This window comes from Gadus chalcogrammus, chromosome 11 (assembly GCF_026213295.1).
Source record: "Gadus chalcogrammus isolate NIFS_2021 chromosome 11, NIFS_Gcha_1.0, whole genome shotgun sequence".
Classification (NCBI taxonomy): Eukaryota; Metazoa; Chordata; class Actinopteri; order Gadiformes; family Gadidae; genus Gadus; species Gadus chalcogrammus.
In genome coordinates this window covers 7,881,711-7,901,242 of record NC_079422.1, presented here as the reverse complement: position 1 = coordinate 7,901,242, position 19,532 = coordinate 7,881,711, and the positions used below count along the sequence as shown (strand labels likewise).

At 43.2% G+C, this 19,532-nt stretch overlaps 1 protein-coding gene across 1 annotated transcript in view; it reads left to right on the top strand.

The window, feature by feature from the left end:
- Positions 1 to 507: 507 nt before the first annotated feature.
- LOC130391718 (astrotactin-2-like) overlaps positions 508 to 19,532 on the top strand; it is a 47,771-nt gene continuing 28,746 nt past the window's right edge. The window contains exons 1-3 of the mRNA XM_056601967.1: positions 508 to 539; positions 1,391 to 1,446; positions 18,034 to 18,141. Of these exons, the coding sequence (XP_056457942.1) occupies positions 508 to 539; positions 1,391 to 1,446; positions 18,034 to 18,141 (196 nt within the window). The remainder of the gene's footprint in view (positions 540 to 1,390; positions 1,447 to 18,033; positions 18,142 to 19,532) is intronic.

Here is a 19,532-nt window from a genome sequence, read left to right as displayed (position 1 = left end):
GCCATATGACAGTTGAGATTATTAAATTTAAATGTGATTTGAAATAAAAAGTATGTGATGTATAAATCGTCATTTACTCACTCCATCTGAAAGTCTTACATATGTATTATTATGAAAGTAATTCCCAAATTCCAGATTTTTGTTAAATTAAAACCTAGACTCCTGCTAAAATGTGATTGATGATCGCTTTGTATAACCCTCAACCCAAAAATTCATGAACATATTTCAAATTTGTTCTATTTTGAGTGAGCTGGGATCCAAGCTGATGGTATTCACAGTTCAACAGCCCTCCAGCTCTATGCTGTGTTTCTATAACGCTTTGAGTTGGAGGCTACATTTCCCGCCTTTTATACTTTTTCCCTTTTCTTCTCGTTCTTGAGCCTCGCTTGGTCTGGTGCGTCTGGCAGAGTGAGAAAACATGTAGTCTCTTGACGAATCATCAGACCCACACAGATCACCCCAGGTCGTATACATTTCGCCACCATTGAACTTCGGACAATTTGCGTCATGTGGCAAAACAACCTCTCCTCCAAGTTTGGGTATCACAGGCTGTAGATGGATGTATTTATATTTTAATGTTTTTTTTGCCTCTAGTTGCATCTCTAGTTTGTTTTCTGTGTTCTCAGTTGTTCCTTGAGAGATGTGTTTAGGGAACGCTGGTCAGTGGCTAGAGGACAACAAAGGTCTTAATGTGTGGCATTCTGCATGCACTTCTTGGTGGTACAAATGAGGCAGAACGGGTGTAGAGGGCTTGTGGGTCCTGTCCGAACACTCCCAACCCCCTCAAGGGCTTGGCAGTTTTTTCTTCTTTGGGCCAAATAAAAAGGGGGAATGTATATATTATTGGCAGACCAATGAGCAACACCGACTCCGGCTGGCCCATTGGGTCCTCTTTTGTCAGGGATAAGATTTGATATAAACGTCAAGTATGAGACACAAAGCAATGGGAGGGGCTATTCTTATTTTATTCGAACCCTGTGGAGATGAAGACGCTGCAGGATTGAGCAAAACACCGTTATGAGAGAAAGACGTCAGCTATTTTCAAGAAACACCCGCAAAAAATACAACCTATTTAGAGGCTTATTGGTTCGACAATGAAAAACAGCCCCACTATATTCTATAGTATTCTGATAAGGTTGATATTTGTTTGAATTAATTGACTACTTCACTATTGCATTTGATGTACTTTCCACAAAGGTCCGCTTTCTGTGGTTGCCTATTCCCTCAGTTATTATTTCCTAAAAGTTAAATCGCCAATAAATCACTCTTATTTTCTTCTCCAGTGGTGGACCCCGAATCACGACTCAGTGGAGGACCTGATGCAGGAGGTTCAAGGAGAGTTTCCCATTTCCGCACCCCCAACACCACCATGGACATGACCCACTTCCAGCAAACCACCACACAGCTCCTCCACGGGCAGAAAGAGGGGCCCCAGCCACACCAGAGGTGAGGCCCCGGGTGGTTCAGTTGAAGGATGAATCACGGTGCTTCAGGAGCAGTGCTAAATAATGCAACGAGAGACTCATTAATTTTGTTGATTTTCCAAACTATAATTAAGGTGATTAACGCTATATCTATTTTTGTAGTCTTTTTTATTAGCTATGAGCACTCTATTAGTTTCCTTGTTTATTTATTCGTCAGCCTTTTGGATAGTTTGATTGAGCACTAAATGTTAAAATAAATAAAACTAAATGTAAATGGAATTTTTGTATATATTTATTTTTCGTGCATGCGTTATTTCACTGTTTAAGTTAAGCAATGCGTCTATTTTATTATTAGAATATGTATTTTTGTTTTTTTGTCTAATGCTTTTATTTCCACATCATTTAATTCAGCCCAATATCTTTTTCATCATTATTTATATAATTCTCATTCCTCTTCTATTCCATACATCTACTCTGAGTGAGCTAGCGCTCAAGGTGGGTCCGTATCATGTTAGCACATGCCATGTCACAACAGGGTCTCGATACCCGTCGTTTCACGCCATAACCACACAACGACGAAGGTTGACACGGTTGTGACTCAATTGTGGCAGCACTGGAAAACTCCCCTGGTCCTCACACATGTTATCATATTTATTTATTTCCCCTGGCCTAAACGTTCGTTCTTTGAACTTTCCTCTTGACCGAGGTTGCTGGCCTTGAAGCGGGGAGTAGGGGCCTGGGATTCTCAGCTGTCCTCTGTCCTTTGCTCATGTGTGGGTAAGGACGGGTCGTGTGCAGAGGTCACACTTCCCCCAGCGGAGGCTGTGAAGCATAGTTTAACCCACGACTTTGGTTCCGTGTGTTCAGAGATAATTGGTCTCATCTTCATCTTTCGTCGGCCCATCTTCCTTCTACGTCTATGATATTAACTGTCATAGGTACTTAGCTTTAGCGGTAGCTGAGTCAATGCACAGCCTTATGCTTTGACTATTAGAACCTACTCTTAGCGCTTGAATTTAGCAATTTACCCCCATTTTGCCTCTTTGAGCTTAACTGACTGTGAGTCTCACTCTAAGGAAGGGTTTTCAAGAACTTTCAGGCAAGTAACTTCAAGGTTAGACATGGGTTTTGCCTTTCTCTGTAGCATGGGCCTAAAATATTCTGTCAGCTTTCTCGGTTGTCTGTCAGAGGTCCAGGGTGAAGAGACCAAGTGGAATTCATAGCCGCAGTGATGCGCAGTTCATGAAGTGTGCAGTCAGTCCGGGCACGGCCATGACATTTGTACTCCCTGTTTCGCTGCAACACTGTGTTTGGAAGAACAGAAAGCAAACACTCCAAAAAAAAAACTGCATAATCATCAACAATAAGTGGCTGAAGTAAATATGTGGTTTTACCGCTGTCATGAATTCAAATTTATCTGAATCCGAGTTTAGTTCATTTTCCGAGCGAGCCCTTCTGTTTACAGTAGCAGATCCAGAACACAAAAGAAATAATCATTATTGATGCGTTTGCTGTCAAACCAAACAAGGGACACATTATTATTCGGCTAATGTGTCTAACGCTGATCGATTAGCCATTAGGCCGGTTTTTGGCACGGCAGTGCCACGGCAGTCAATGCAGCCGGATACCCCTGCTGCATACATCCCCCAAGCTTCTCAGGTCCGGCAATCAATTGAATCATGCGATCTTTCAAAGCAAAAGAGAGATTAAGTTAATGAGGGCTTTATTGTATCGAGTCCTCCCCAAAATATATGTGTAGAAGTTCTAGGCTCTGCACTCTGACGGAGCCAGCTTCAAGGGGATGCTTTTAATTTGTTCTATAAGGCGGCCAGACTGTGATTTCCCTTGAGTTCATCACAATGTGTGGTGCAAAAGGCGTGGGCGTCCAGCTAAATACCCAGGCCCATTCATAAGAGTCTGACCTTGTGCACAATATGGTTGGAGCATGGGGGTATAAACCCAAAACGTTTCTGTAACTCATCCAAAAACGTCGGATTTACTCCCTTTTGTTTTTTTGAAGCGCTGTAAGTATTAATTTCGAAACACATTTTCTGCTGTTGACTAGTTGGCTTGTGTTTTCCCCTACATCGCACTCCCTTCACATGCATTGTTAATGCCAATTTACACGTTTAAGTGATGATATTATGCTTGACTAATCCATGCATACATTCGATAACGAGCTGTTTACCATAAGACACCTTATTAGCGACCGCAGTGAGTGCAAGCGTTTTCGTCTCGTCCTATTTAAAAAAAAACGGGCAGAGGAAGCCATGCAAAATGTGGATGAAGGTTTTTCTGCGCTTCAATTGGCGTTTACACCCACGTGGTGTTAAAGGCTATCACTTAATCACGAGCCGCACATAAATTAAGCAGAAAAAACTATGAAGGTTACTTTGAAGAGATTTCGCCCTCTCTCTTTCTCTATCTCTCTCTCTCCGTCTGGAACAGGCTCTCACTCTCTCGCTGTCTCTCTCTCGCTCTCTTGCTCTCTCACGCCCCCTTTCTCTCTCTAGGGTCAAAGCAGGCGAAGCCCCTTTAGGACCATTAATTAGGGCTGAGAATTTGAACTCTGCAAACGAAAAACAGGAAAAAGTCCAGGATAGCAATCGAGCTAATGGTAAAGTGGGTGTTCTCCTTCTGCTTCTTCTACTTCTCCTCCTCCTCCTTCTCTTTCTTCTGCTACTCCTTATTCTTCTTCCTCCTCTTCTTCTTCTTCTTCCTGTACTTTTCCTTTTTTCCTTCACCTTGACTTTGAGTGTCAAGATCCACCTCTTCCACCTTGTGCACTTTGCTCTTGTATCAATCGCACGAGGTATGACACTGTTCTAACGATATTACTTTCGACCCCCTGGATATACTCTCAATCACCACCTCCTAATACAAATTCATTTCTATTAGGAGGTGGTAAATTGGATACAGTTAACCTGTACCCTATCCAGCATTATTATTTGTTCTACTTGCTGGTGCAGACCTTTTGTATTTACTCCCATATCGATTGAATGCTTTGAATGTTAGCCTCACTGTCAGCCTCGCTTGGATGTAAACCGGCGCTGCTCAATGTAAAACTCTACATGGCAGCAGGAGACACAATAAGCAGAGGTGTTGAATCAAGGGGAGGGAGCAGGGTTCAAAACTCAAAACATGTATCTCCTTGTGGGAATAAAGTGTTGAGTGTTGAGTGCTGAGTTGTATAGAATAGTGCTGTACTTTTTTTAACTTTTTTTTCGTCCTATTTTATAACTCAAGACGTTGCATTTCTACATTAAATTAGTCTTTCTCTCTCGCTGTCGGAGCCCCGCTGAACATTAGTTTCGCTTCACTCAGATAGTTTAAAAGTGAATCAAGCTGGAGTGCATACCAGCGAGCTATTCAAGAGATCCATTTGTTTGTATTATTTGATTTGGATTATTTTGTATTGATCGCGACTTTCTTTTATCATTGTCCCGATGACTTGGCCGTTGTTATGAGTCGGCAGCCATGATGGATCCAAAGGCTTGGTTAATATGGGACATGGGCTTTATGGATGCTATTGGGTGAATCTAGACTGGCAGAAGGCAGAAGACACCATCTGTGGAGTTTTATCACCAGTCACCATTCCTTCTGCATGAATGACGAGACATTAGCTGGTTGCAGTGCTTGCGTTGTATAACATTTCACATGTTGTCTCGATGATTCGGTTTCCTCGGTGAGCTGCAGTCCAACTGGTGAAATGCTTTTCTTTGAATGTCACATTAATTTTATTTTTTGATGTCTGGGATGGTACAACAAGCCCGACACCAGGATCTATCTTTTCCCTTACCTTCAGAATAACCTTATTTGCATGTGGCCGTTGTCCCCTGCTGTGGCGTTGATGCATTTCTAAGTGGCGGAGCAGGCTGGTGCGTGTTTTTTGATGTGCCACAATGCATCTTACTGGCCGCCAAAGATGAGAATAACCTCATGGTTATTATCCCCCTTATCTCCTGTTTAATTGAGGCTTTGAAGTAGCACATGAAAGTACTCCGTCTCTCTCTCTCTCTCTCTCTCTCTCTCTCTCTCTCTCTCTCTCTCTCTCTCTCTCTCTCTCTCTCTCTCTCTCTCTCTCTCTCTCTCTCTCTCTCTCTCTCTCTCTCTCTCTCTCTCTCTCTCTCGCGCGCACACTCTCGTTCTCGCTCGCGCATGCGCGCGCGCGCACACTCTCGTTCTCGCTCTCTTTCTCTCTGCCTCACTCTCTTTCTCTCTCTTTATCCCTCTCTTTCTCTCCATCTTGCCCTCTCCGTATCCCCCTTTCTGTCTCTCTCTCTCTCGCTGTCTTGACCCAGCTCTCCAGACGTGTGTTTGTGTGTGTGTGTAGTGATGATGCCAGTGGATTCAGTATGTGCCAGGCTGCACTTTTATCAACCCTCAATCCTCTGCACGGACAACAGTGATTACAGCTCTCACTCTACCCACACACACACACTCAGACACACACACACACACACACACACACACACACACACACACACACACACACACACACACACACACACACACACACACACACACACACACACACACCATGGTCCTAATGGAATGGGCTTAGGAATACAGTTCAAATCAGACAAAGAGGCATTCAAGATCATTAGGTCATTGTTCAGACGAATCGGTGTGTGTGTGTGTGTGTGTATGTATATGTGTCTGTGTGTGTGTGTGTTGGGGGGGGTGGGGGAAGTGGGTTGTATTGCCTTTGAATGAATGCAAAAGGAAGCAACGGATAAGATGAGGGAATGAACATGTCAACAGACTAGTCCCATTGTCTACCTGCCATGTTCCTGTGATGTTGATATCACAAAGGTGGTCGATGTGATGATGGGTTCCAGCGTTCTGTAATATGAGGCGACTGGATGTGGGGGTGGTGTGAGAACACCACAGGAGGAAATGATGTATTCCCGCTCCCCGGGAAACCATCAGAGATCATTGACCCACTTCCTGGGAACAGTATGACTGTGGGTTTAGTGGAACCGAGGGATGTTTGGAATGGGAATACATTCTAGTTCATATAAAAGGCACATGACGAAAAATAAGGTATACTAGTTCATATTGAACTAAATGCATCCGTTGGCGTCGTCGCTTTGATATGTGGGTCATTGTTACAATTTCTTTGAGCTTTTATCCAGTAACTTCCAGTGCATGTATTTGTTTGTTATTAGTAAGCATGAAGAGCTTCATTGAAGTCTTGCTCAAGGAAGCCCAGGTAGACTGCGGACATTCAGGGTTTCAAACCCCCTTTAAGTCAAACACCAATTTCACTTCCATTTAAGGCATTCAGCAGACGCTTTTATCCAAAGCGACTTACAATAACAACATTTGAAAGAAGACAGAGAAACAATATATTGCTGTTGGTACAGTAAAGATATTCATAAAAAACAACAAGATAGCTAGGATAAGACGCTACACAATGCTAAGTGCCGGGACGTACAACATACAATAAGTGCATAACTGGGTGTTTTGAGGAGAGAAAGGGAGGATAATGTGTGGTGGGGGTAAGGGAGGAGGCTATGCAACAATTACAACTAAAGACTATCATCTCATCTCAGTTGCATTGTTAAAGTGTAATTCCAGCGAAAATTGAAGCCAGGGTCCTTGTTTTGGCATGTATACCATATCAAATAACCCCTCCAGATACCTTTTTCATTAAAAGTCAAGTATAGAGTTTGCCCGGCGAATCATATAACACGACAAATAAGCAAACAACTTTACCTCAAGTCTATCCACTTCCACTCGTGGAATAGCATTCTTCTTCAATGACACTTTCTTTGGGTTCTTTGGGTCAGCAGCTCTTTTGGGAATGATGAAGTCGTCCTTATCGAAATGAGCCCTGCAGACACGGTGATCCTTCTGCATCAGCATCTCGATTGGCGTCTCAATGTCCATATTCAAAACAATAGATACATGTTGTTAAGGGTGAGACTCACACATGCAACATAAACAACTCATTTCACTCTTTGTGTAAAAAGAGATACACACTTAGATATCACACAGACCCTGCCATCCAATTAGTCACTTCCCATGGTAATAAAATGTCGCCAGCTAGCTTGACATCTATGTCTCCGTCTATCATTCAACTCCATTTGATTTGCCGGTAACAGAGTTGATTGCTGGCAGTGTAATTTTACACCCCTCCCTCCACTCTTTAAAAAAGACGAGTGAATATGACAGTCAAAATTCTCCGTCTCTCATCGCTAATGGTCTCCTCACCTTACTCTTGGAGATGAATGTAAGATGTGTCACTCTGATTGGAAATTGTCCCAGCCTGCCCACTTAGATATAAAAAAAACACGCTGCCAATTAGGGTGTTGACACTGTGCCTATACGGGCAAAAGAGATGCCTAATGTTGGTGTTGTTTAAAGAAGACGAAAGAGGAGAACAAGCCCTTTGTGGTTTGTGTGTGGGTGAATAAAATAAATATGTAAACTCATTGTAAAACATAATGGCGATGTTGCCCATGGCGCCGGTTGTGTTGTATAAGGATTGGTGTCAGTGAAAATGAGGCAAAGAGAGAGATGTACATGCGTTTGTACAGAGGGAGAACGAAAGAGTGAGGCAGCTAGAGATGGAGTGAGAAAGTGAGATGACAGATAGACAGATCAACCGCAAGAGAGAAAGGGACAGAGGCCGATCGGCAAAGATAGCTTCAGACCCAGAGAGATAGATGCCATGTAGCAAAGAATGGAAAATACAGTGAAACCCTATTCTCTACAGCGTCCAACCAGGACTCGCATGCAAACAGACACACGGATACCCTGCATCAAACGAAAGGAACAACATGCTGCTGCTGGTTGTCTAAGTTTTTCCTGGTTTATCTCTAAATCCCCTCTGTGAGAGGAAAGACAGGGTAGCATGCCCCAGGCCTGTTTTTTATCGGATACCGCACCGCCCCAAACTATACAACTTCTTGATGGAATCCCCCTACGTTCTCTCTGGGCCAAGGTGGACGACTGTTGGGGTCGGCTGAGGGTATATTCAGTATAAAGTCTCCTTATCACTCCCTCTAACTCTGTCTCTCTTTCTGTCTCCGTCTGTCTGTCTGTCTGTCTCTCTCTCTCTCTCTTGCCCTCTCTGTCTCGTTGTCTCTCTCTCTTGCGCTCTCTCTGTCTCTCTCTGTCTCTCTCCTATAAGCTCTCTTGCCCACAAAGGAGCAGCATGTGCGCTACTAAATGAGGTGTAGTAGTTAAGCATGAGTTCCCGTGCTGTTTTAACTCAGTGTTTGCGGTTTGTGAGATTGAGACACAGCGATGACAAAGTGTTTGTTGATGATGATGGTGTTGGGGGGATTCGTGCTATGATGATATTTAACTCAACTTCATAACGTAGAACAAACACAAGGGTGTTATTAAGCTTTTACCTTACTTTGTTGTGACTCCCAGTTGTCCCATCTGAGATTCATTTAGTTTACCTTACCTTGTCCTTAATATTTTACAATACGTGATTTGAAAATACACCTGATGGATGGTGTTCATACGAATAGAAAGCAGAATGAATGATGTAAATGTGATTTAATCTAACAAAATATACCTGCAAGAAAGCTGTGGAATCGCTGAAATATCCAACAGACATTGAACTCTTGCCGATGTTGACATCAGCTACATCTGCTCAGCAGAATAGAAGATGATTTGGCTGTCACACTGTCAAAGTTATTACTTTCCCTCTCTGTGCCTATCAAACTAAAATACAGTCAACCACATTATTAAAGTTGGGATGATGCATGAAAAGCCTTTTCGTTTCACACCAATACCTTGTGGAGATCCCAGACCCAAACTTTTGTTCCTTTACATTTTAATGAATACAAATAGACATAAAAGATACACCTTTATTATTCATCATCATCCTAAATTCTTTGAACATCTTTGCTGTCGGACAGGTTTCGTAGCTATTGGTTCAGGATTGTGTTCAGAACCAACCGTCCCTTTTAAAATTATAGAAAGATGAGAATGAATGAATAGAAGATGGAATCATAATGCCTTACTGGGCTTCTTCTATGAGTGTGTTTTATAAAAGTATAGTTCCTGTCTCAAAGTATTCCATTATTGTGTTATTTTCCAACTGCTCAATCACTTTTTTATAGAGCACAAATCGCTTGAAATGGCATGCACGCACATATATTGATTTATAAATATACCACAGAACAAATTTTTGAAACGAAAATGTTATGATGCGCAAAAATAATTCACAATAGCTCACTCACCATTGTCATAAAGTTCGACATCTTTGAGGGATTTAAGAGCAATACGTATATTTATTGTTCCTATTTGTATATAAAATCATGTCTGTTTTATTAGCAAACACAAATTGAAATGTGCTTCTGCACTTAATGCTGATAAAGACATAGCAAGATATAGCAAAAGAAAATCGGTCTATAGAACGAATACTCCAAATTTTCTCAACACATTCCTTGTTGTAATTTTACAATCACCGCTGTTTTTCTTTGTTAGTCTGACACATTTGATGGCAGCAGGGCTGTCTTTTTTTCTTTACTTTTTTGTTTCCCTCTGAACAAATTGAATGCTGCATTTAATTAGATGGTGGTTTATATTGTGAAGGTGATAGCGACAGCTGACATAAAGAATAATTCCAGAGGACCATGAGGACTTTATGATTGCAGCGGGGACTGGAGTTTGCTGCGTGTTTCCCCTTTGTCAGGCACCCCGCTGAGTGCGACTCAATATCAAAACAAACTGTAAACTATGGTTTTGTTTGTCTAACCTTGTTCAGTAAGTTGTTGTAGTAATAATTGTTTTTCTGCCTCGATTATTTGTCTTACTCATATTCTCATTCTTATTCTCAATGCCAATAATGATGATCTACAGCATTAATGTACATTACTATCTGCGTTACTGATTTGCGATTCTGATAATAATGATGTTCAGCTATCTATAGTCATTTTACTGATTCACAGTGCTAATATTGATGATGTATAGCAGGAAAGAACATCGCAATCTTACTTATTGATTCACATTATATGCGAACACTCTGAAACACCAAGTCAGAGTTATGCTGAGCCACATATGTTACACTGGTTATAACACATTATACTTGATGTGGTGTGGGCAGGGAGGAGTTTCAGGGGCAAGGGGACACACTGAAATAGACCACAGAGGAGCCGGGAGATGAATCTCATAATGAGCAATTAAATGGCGTAGCAGAGTTCAGAGGTCAAGGGCAGAACATGCTTTTGTGCATTTGCACGCATTACTTCTTAACTAGTTTTAATATGCTTTTTCACCACAATGAAAAGTTTACCTTATTTGAAAAGTAACAAAGACACAAAATAAAAGTAAAAACAACTATTAAATCTACAACAGTCAACTTAGCAGAAGAAGAAATATACAGACAATGGAATGCATTCATATTGATTCATTGTTTTACCGTTTTGACAAACAGTCTACCATTATGCCCAAAAAAGAGTTTTGTTGAAGCGTGTCCGAGCAGCATTAGCATGTAGTTTGCATCTTTGACGGACGGATGAAATGTCGTCAGCCACCGCCGCATGGTAGCTGTGCCAATCACATCACACCACGTTCAAATGATTCAATGCTTTTCTTGACGTCTGCCTCGGCCCTGTGTCTGAGTCCTGCTGGGTCCTAATTTGCCTCTACACAGCATTTTACTTTGACAATCTCTGCAGTGGTGTACGAGGACAGTCTGGCTTGGTTGCATTTAATTGTGTTTATTGGCTGCTCTCATTTTATTTGCATTTTAGTTTTTTTGCGAAATATGACCTATATCTGACAGCTGGGTTTTGTTGTGTGTGTTTGTTTGTGTGTCAGGCGGGACCACTGTCTTCTTTTCACAGCCTCACACTGTTGATAAGAGACACATATTGTGTCATTCAGGGGCTGTGAGGTGTGATCCCTCCGTCTCTCTGTATCGCTCTCTCTGTATCTCTCTCACTCTCTCTGTATCTCTCTCACTATCTCTGTATCTCACTTCTCTTTGTCTCTCAATCTCTCTGTATCTGTCTCTCTGTAGCTCTCTCACTCTCTCTGTAGCTCTCTCTTTCCCCATCTCTCTCTCTCTCTCTCTCTCTCTCTCTCTCTCTCTCTCTCTCTCTCTCTCTCTCTCTCTCTCTCTCTCTCTCTCTCTCTCTCTCTCTCTCTCTCTCTCTCTCTCTCTCTCTCTCTCTCTCTCTCTCTCTCTCTTTCTCTCTACTTCTCCAAACCAGATGTGTTTTATTTTGTTTGACATTGATGACGTGAGTGTCGGCAAGTGTGCCAGTACTTTCAGGGGGCGGTTGGGGTCTGCCTCCCCTTGACGTGAAACGAGGAGCCTGTATTGTTCTAAGACGTAGGGGAAGTGCCTTCCCGCCTCACAATCCCTCTTAATTCTCATTTGGAGACAAATTGGAAAATAGTCAAGTGTATTATCACAATTCCCCTGAATTGTATTTGGGTTCTTCTTCTGTGTGTGTGTGTATGTGTCAGTAAATTTGTCCATAAAACAAGTCAACTTTGTAACCGTGGAATACAGCTCAAATGCTATTACTAATTAGTTGACCTTTTATTCGTAAGCGACTTCAGTTAAGTAAATTCAGATACATGTCATTTAGGAGCAGGTAGGGGTAAGGGAATCTCACGCTTTGATGCGTACATGTAAAATGCGGACATTGGGGCTTAAACCCAGTAACCCTCCACTGGAACTCAAACACCCTCACCGCTACACGTTCCGCTATGCATGGCACTTGGGCTTTTCTTAGTGTGGCGGCAACAGCATACTCACTCCCTTACTTATTCTTTACCTGGACTGTAGTGTTATATTTGTTCAGTCAATACAAATACATGGATGTATTTCCGCAATTCAATTCAATTTCCGCTTTCCGCATCAGCGGTAACTCGGGAAAACAATGAGGGAAAAGCGGTCCTGCCGTTTATTCAACCTGCTGAAGTCCCCAGACAATCAGCCAACTTCCCCGAAACTTTTTGTTTTGCAGGCCCCGTAATTTATGGGCAGTTTATCGATTGTACAACAACACATTGTAAAAGTTGATAAGCATCGTTCCATGCATTATATATTTCCTTCAGCCAGCGTGTATTTTGATATATTTTTTATACAATAGCGAAACAGTTACAAACACGCACACTTCCTTGAACCTTGCAGTGAATGTCAAGCACAACACAGCAGATGTCAAGTTTTCTTTTATTTCACGCTTTCTTTCACAAGACTTATTATTTTTGGGTGTACCGATGAATAATGTATTCCGGAAAGAAACTGTCGAGGCTGTGATGTTTCCAAGGTGTCGATTGAGTCTGAAGCAAGCCGGAATTAGAACACTTAACCTGTGTTTAACGTTATTTAATGGCACCTCAAGTCAGAATAAGTTTTAAGTCAGCTAGGGGTAAAACACACCTCTTCTTTTGGATCATTCGTCGCGAAGCCTCGTCGGAAAAACCTGCCAACAGATAGGTACGGTGAATAAGTGTGGAAATGGGAGAGAAACAACCATTTTCGACACCGTATTTAAAGTGGAAGTGAAAGCCTGTGTTGCAGCTCATGTCAGTACACAATCCAAGACTGTGTTTTGGGCTGACAGTTCTAGAAAGGCGAGGCGATGTGTTATTCCCATGGTTACGGTTCACGGCAACATTGTGAATCGTTTTTTTAAGCTAGTTCACGTTGTTGGGCATGTGCGTTATAATGAGGACTGTTGTATATGAAATGCACCACACAACGTTGCGTTACACTACCATTGTCAGAGTGTCATGACCCTCTCTTGGACACAGCCGCTGCCTAAAGAGAGAGCCACATGTCCATATTTCGGTTATGACGCCAAAGAATACCCAGAAAAAGCACTCATAACTCCAAAGATAAACAGGAGCGGAGTTCGTGGTTTAGAACTTTCACAAACAGTTTGAGGTTGATTTCTGTAATGGCGAAGAAATGGCGTAGACTACCATGTTAAAGGTCGTAGAAGACACACTAATGTGTTTAAAACTTAAACTGTCTATCGGTTTGACTGGCCCTTGAAACTAAGTGAGATAGAAAAAAGCTGGTTTAATGAACCAGAAAACTTTTGTTTGTGCTGACACAGGAGGCTTTTTAGTGCAACGGTGGGACGTGATAGTCGCTTTCCAAGCGTGCGTTTGGAAATTGAGAAATAATACGGAGAAAGCGGCAAGGCGGGATTAAAGACAGGACAGATAAAGAAGATGAATGAAAGCTTTAGTCGTGAGGCGGGGTTACCGAGGGGGCTGGGCGTATCCGCACGGCTAACCATCTGGATGTGGCCTGCTTACACAGCGATTTGTCCTTAATATCCTCCTATATTTCTTTGTATGTTTCCCCTTGTCGGTTTGTTTTCATGCACCCTGGTTCCTTTATGGTTTGCCAGTGATACATCAACAACAAGCAAAAGAAAAACGAAAGGAATCGCACAAAAAGTGTGGATTGTTTTTTACTCTTTTCATGTCCACTACAAACGGGCCTAGCCACGCGTGCAATGAACACAAATATATCCGTCACACGTGTCGTCCCTGTGCAGACATTTCATCAACGACCGAGGGAGGACCGAGTGCGTTCAGGCGCCTTCATCTCTCCCCCCCCCGCTGCGGACGTCCGCACCTAAATAGCCGCCGAGATTTTGTGACAAGTTCTGGAAAAGTCATCTTATCTCCCTCCATTTACTTCCATTTTCGTTCATTCCAGTCTTTTTTCTTCTTTTGCCGCCGCATTTGATCCGTGGTTCCCTAGAGGAGTTTGCTTTGCCCGCTATCTCCCAGTCTCTGGAGCTTCATTTTGAAATCAAACTGGAACAGGTCTCCTGTGTTTTTTTCTGTCTGTCTTGTTGTTGTGATTTATATTTTGCCTTTGATTGTGTGTGTTTGTGTGTATGTGTGTCTTGTTGCATGTATTTGTGTGTTGTTGCATGTATTTGTGTGTTTGATCGTGTGTGTGTGTGTGTCTGAGAGGGTGTCAGTTCTCACAAGACAAAGTGCACGGGTGTGTGTGCGTCTTTGTCTTTGCGCTCCCGTCTGCAGTTCTGGTAATGGTTGTGTTGTTGTTGGTTGTGTGTGTGTGTGTGTGTGTGTGTGTGTGTGTGTCAGTGGTAGCATGTCTTTGTGTGTCTGTATGTTTGATTAGTGTGTGCATGGTGTGTGTGTGTGTGTGTGTGTGTGTGTGTGTGTGTGTGTGTGTGTGTGTGTGTGTGTGTGTGTGTGTGTGTGTGTGTGTGTGTGTGTGTGTGTGTGTGTGTGTGTGTGTGTGTCTGAGCGTGTCAGTGCTCACAAGACATAGTGCGTAGTAAATAGAGTGTGCTAAATGCACTGGGACCCCAAAATGACAACATCAGCAATTTGCATAATGATAAAGTCACTGGAAAAACAAATAATCCATTTAAAACCAAGACAACCCTGCCAGCCCAAGAGGAATGAAAGCTGTTTTATCAGATTGCTGGGTTGTTAATACCATGTCTTAGATTGTACCCATGCAATAAAGGTTGTCATGTCAAACTGCTGATCCCTTACCCCTTCATAATGTGGTATTATCTATACAGTCACCCTGTTTTCCAGGTTACTGGGGAAAGAAGCCTCTCTGTTCAAATTAACTCCCTTTGTTAATGAGTTTGTGTTTTGCTTGTGTTTATATGCAAACATTGTTTGTCTTGTGTAATCCTTTGGACCAGAGGAATTCATCTGCTTAGTCTATCTGCAGCACATAAAAGGGGAAGAGGTGATAGGAAATCAATGTATTTCTCTCTGGGCAGTGATGCGATGTTGGAGACGAAGTGAGTCACTTTGTTAACAAGTAATTGTTTTTCCTGAGATTCTATTTTGGGATTATTTTTAAACCTGCATAATATGTGTCGTCTGCAGGGAACATCCAGACTGACATTGTCACACATGGACTTCCGATAATAATGTTTATGCTAATGCTAACGAATACTAATGCAGAAATTATGATGATGATCATTATGATGATGATGATGATGGTTCAACAATTCAAATTTTCAAGAAATAGTTTTTTCAGGTCAATTCTTCCTGCTGTTTATAACTGTTATAGATCAACACATATAAAATATAATGAACTAATTAGTTCTGAATGGCAAAACGTTACAAAGACTGACGCCACAATGGCAAAATACTTTTTGTGCAATTGTTTTGCAAGTCAATACATGTACGTGACATCATTTGTTATCTGAGTTTCTGACTTAATTCAATATGAACTCTGTCAGACAGAAATAGGGGTGTGGCTCCACGGGTAGACGGATGATCCGGCTACAAGTTCAGAAGAAGATCTCGAAACTTTGATGCCCCATTTCTCCGAAAGCAGCGTCTGAGGGATGAGCTCACCAGCCAGAATATATTGAGCGTCTGTATGCATCCTTTCAGGAAATGAAGAGATAAAACAGGATGCACTTTATCAACCTGTTACCCGACCGAAAGGCCTCGCCAGAGCTTGTTTGTTACCCATAAGCCCCTGCGCTCCTCGCCTCGCCTCTATTCCTCTGAGCAGTAGGAGCTTCAATTTATCGTCCATGATGGAGGAGTCCCTGTCTTCTCCAGCCTCCCCCTACACCCCATCTGTCATTTCAACTTCCTCGCCCCCCACCACCACCACCACCATCCCCTTTCCCCCCTCCCCCACCCTTGAACAAAAAAACTGTTTCCTCTTTTATTAACTCCATGAATATTATATTTTCCATAACTCCAGGGAAGCTGGGGCCATAAAGAATTGACTTAATGCTCAAAGTTCTATCGATTCACAGAGGGGGGAACGGGGGGGGGGGGGAGAGAGAGGGGAAAAAAGTTCATTCTGAAAAAGTTTTGTGTCATTCCTTTGGTCGAGTGCGTTTAAACAGGGTCGGGAGTCCGGGCTGTGTTTGGAGACTGAAGCAGAAGCAATGTGGTGTAAAATTGGTTCTGAATTTATGCATCATGTTGGAGGATATGACCAGAAGGTGGGGGAGAGGTGTTGGTTGTGGTTGGAGGCGAAGGAAGAGGAAGAGTCGTAGATAAGGGCGGGATGGATGATTGGGGGGGGGGGGGGGGGGGGGGGGGGGGAAGGAGAGAGAGAGATTGAAAGAGAAAGGGATGGCGAGGGTGGGAGGGATTGAGAGAGAGAGGGGGATGGGTGGGTGAGGGAGGGATTGAATGGCTGGAGGAGAGAGGAAAGATACTAGAAGATGAAGACAGTGAGGGAGGGAGAGAGGGGGGTGGATGATGTGGATGGGTGAGCCCGGGAGGGAGGAAAGGAAGGAGGGGGAAGGATCGGGGGCGTGCAAAAGAGAGCGGGGAGATGTATAGGGAGGGAGAGCGAGAAAGAACAAGAGAGAGAGAGAGAGGTGACAGACAAATTAAATAGCAGCCAGCACCATGGACAGCTGCTCCAGTGTGGAGCTGACCATTGTTCTGAAACCGCGAACAAAAGAGTCCCTTTACATGGGCGACAGATAGCTCATACCAAATTGCTAGTTTTGTATTACTTTCTTCTCTGCCTTCCTCTTTTTCAGCCCAGTACAGCCATCAGCCCTCCGTCATTTCATCCAATCAGGTGTCTGCTCCAAGCCCCGCCCGCCCAATTCAGCTGAGCTGCCTTTTAAGCGCAAAGGCGTCCTAAAACACCTTGGGGGGGGGGGGGTGTGTGTGTGTGTGTGTGTGTGTGTGTGTGTGTGTGTGTGTGTGTGTGTGGGGGCTTTGCAAATCCAGTCAATCCAATCACGCTGAGGATCTCTTCACCCTCATCCTGCTTCGTTAAAGTGATGTACTCCGTTCTGTCAAGTGTTCTATAAGGGTTTTATCCGCTTCGGTTCCATCCTCAAAACCCAGATCGAAGGTCCAAGAACATTATTTTTTGTTCTTCTCTGTGTATTGTATTTGGAGCAATGGACATCTCGCTCAAAGCCAAGCCGGTGATCTCTGTCTGTGGTGTGAATAATATCATATGTTGAGACTTATCGCAGTGTATTTGTCATGATGAGCCATTTTCAATATCTCTCCAAGTGGTTGTTACATCACAAGTATTAGTTATTCCACTCAGATTAGTGATGTGCTCCCCAGCCACCTACCTGGTGGCACGTACCAACCGGTAGACGAGGACCTTCAACCCTTGTATATAATATTTGTGAGTTGTGGATAACATGTCAGGGAATAATCATGCTAGTCAGTGTAAAATGACCTTGAATTTAGCCACCATGCCACATACCACTTGTGCTGTCAGACACTGACGGATATTAAAGGGCTGTGTCAATGGCACACCTGGCGTGAGAACGGGGGCTCGTTTAAAAACGGCAGAAAGATGGTGGCTGACGGGTCACATTTGATTTGATAACGGACCACATACTTTTACTGTCAGTATTCATCAGTATTCGCCCCCATCCATTCACATCAATCTGGATGCCACCTTTTCTACCACTGAGATGTAACACTGAGATGTCCACGGAACTGCCGCTCACATCCATGTATTATTCTGTACTCTGATCCATACAGCTCTTCTACTGTTTTTCTTCACCAATTTGGTTGTGCAGCACCTGGAATTATTCCAACTTTACTTCACTCCTTTTATGTCCCAGCCTTTAACCTTGTCATAGCTGTGGATGAGATGCAGGCTATATAGGACTAACGGTGTGTCCGTGGCGTCTCCTCACTCCCCTGCCAGTGACGGGGCCGGTGTTCGGACACCAGGTGGACTCGTGTTCGGAGCCCGAGGACGACAACCAGATGAAGTTCTACACGGAGCAGCACCGGGGTCAGAGACGCATCAAAGGTGGGCCGGCTGGTGGGGACTCTGGCTTTGTGTGTGTGTGTGTGTGTGTGTGTGTGTGTGTGTGTGTGTGTGTGTGTGTGTGTGTGTGTGTGTGTGTGTGTGTGTGTGTGTGTGTGTGTGTGTGTGTGTGTGTGTGTGTACTTGTTTACGTGTTGACTTGGTATGAATATAGTAATTACAGTGTGTACAATATCCTCTCTCAGGCGTGCACAATATTACCTAGTGAAGAAAAGCATGGTCCATCCTTTCACCATGGACCATGCTGTCTACAGAGAATTCAATGATAATTAAGTTGCACTTTTCCATCTAAGTGTAAACTAGTGTAGTAAATGGCAGGTGATGAGGGGGGTTATGATAATTGTGTGTGCATTTAATTTATCCATGTTAAGGAGACTTTTGAGGTTGTTTCCCTTTTTGTTAAATAAAAGTAGTGCTATCACTCTCTTTGAGAAAGTTGGTAAAACAAAATGGTGGCGATTGCTACCGTAATGTTATCAGAGCTAACTATATTCTCTTACTGCAGTGCAAGCAATCATTGCCATATAGCACTGCCTGCTATTGAAATGAATGATCAATAAATATAACAAATACGAAATAATTACAGGTTCACTTATGTATTGTACCACTATGTGCACTGTGGATGCAGTACGAGGACTGTGTGTTGAGAAAAGTGTGTAAACTTAATTTAGATGGTTGCAATCTGCAACCTATCTCCAGTTGATCATACACTTTACACAATGAACCTTTAAAGGTCCCATGGCATGCTACTTTATGGATGCTTTAATATAGATATTAGTAGGCCCCAAACACAACATTTGAAGACATTCCCGACATTCAGCCGTGGTGCAGAATTACAGCCACTACGAGCCAGTCGCACATTGAGCTTTCCCCAAATGCGCCGTTTCGGTGTCTGTAGCTTTAATGCAAATGAGGAGGAGAGAGGAGGGTCAAGGAGGAGGGTGGGGGTGTGGCCCTGAGCAGCTTGCAACACGGTACCATGCACTCTGTTTACAGTGGATGTATCGCAATGGCGAGGCGCACACAGCCTTTGGCCGTGTTCTGTAAATATTCTAGAACACACGGGAGTCCTGGAGCTCTATATCTAAATATCATATTATCGTAGATATCTGTATCATATAATATATATTATCACGGCCAAAAGCTGTGTGAGCCACCAGACGATAATATGAATCTCAAACGGCCGCGTCAGGTTCTCCGACGTCTCTGGTTCTTCATCGTCCACATCTATCTGAAGTAGACTGAACCACGACATGGAGGAGAAAGGGATTGTTGCCCGCGATTATTGACCGCGGTTGTCTCCCCCCGGAGCCTCGCTGCCTCGGTAGCGGTCAGCGCTTAGGCACCAGGGCCTCCTGCAGCGCCAAGGCGGT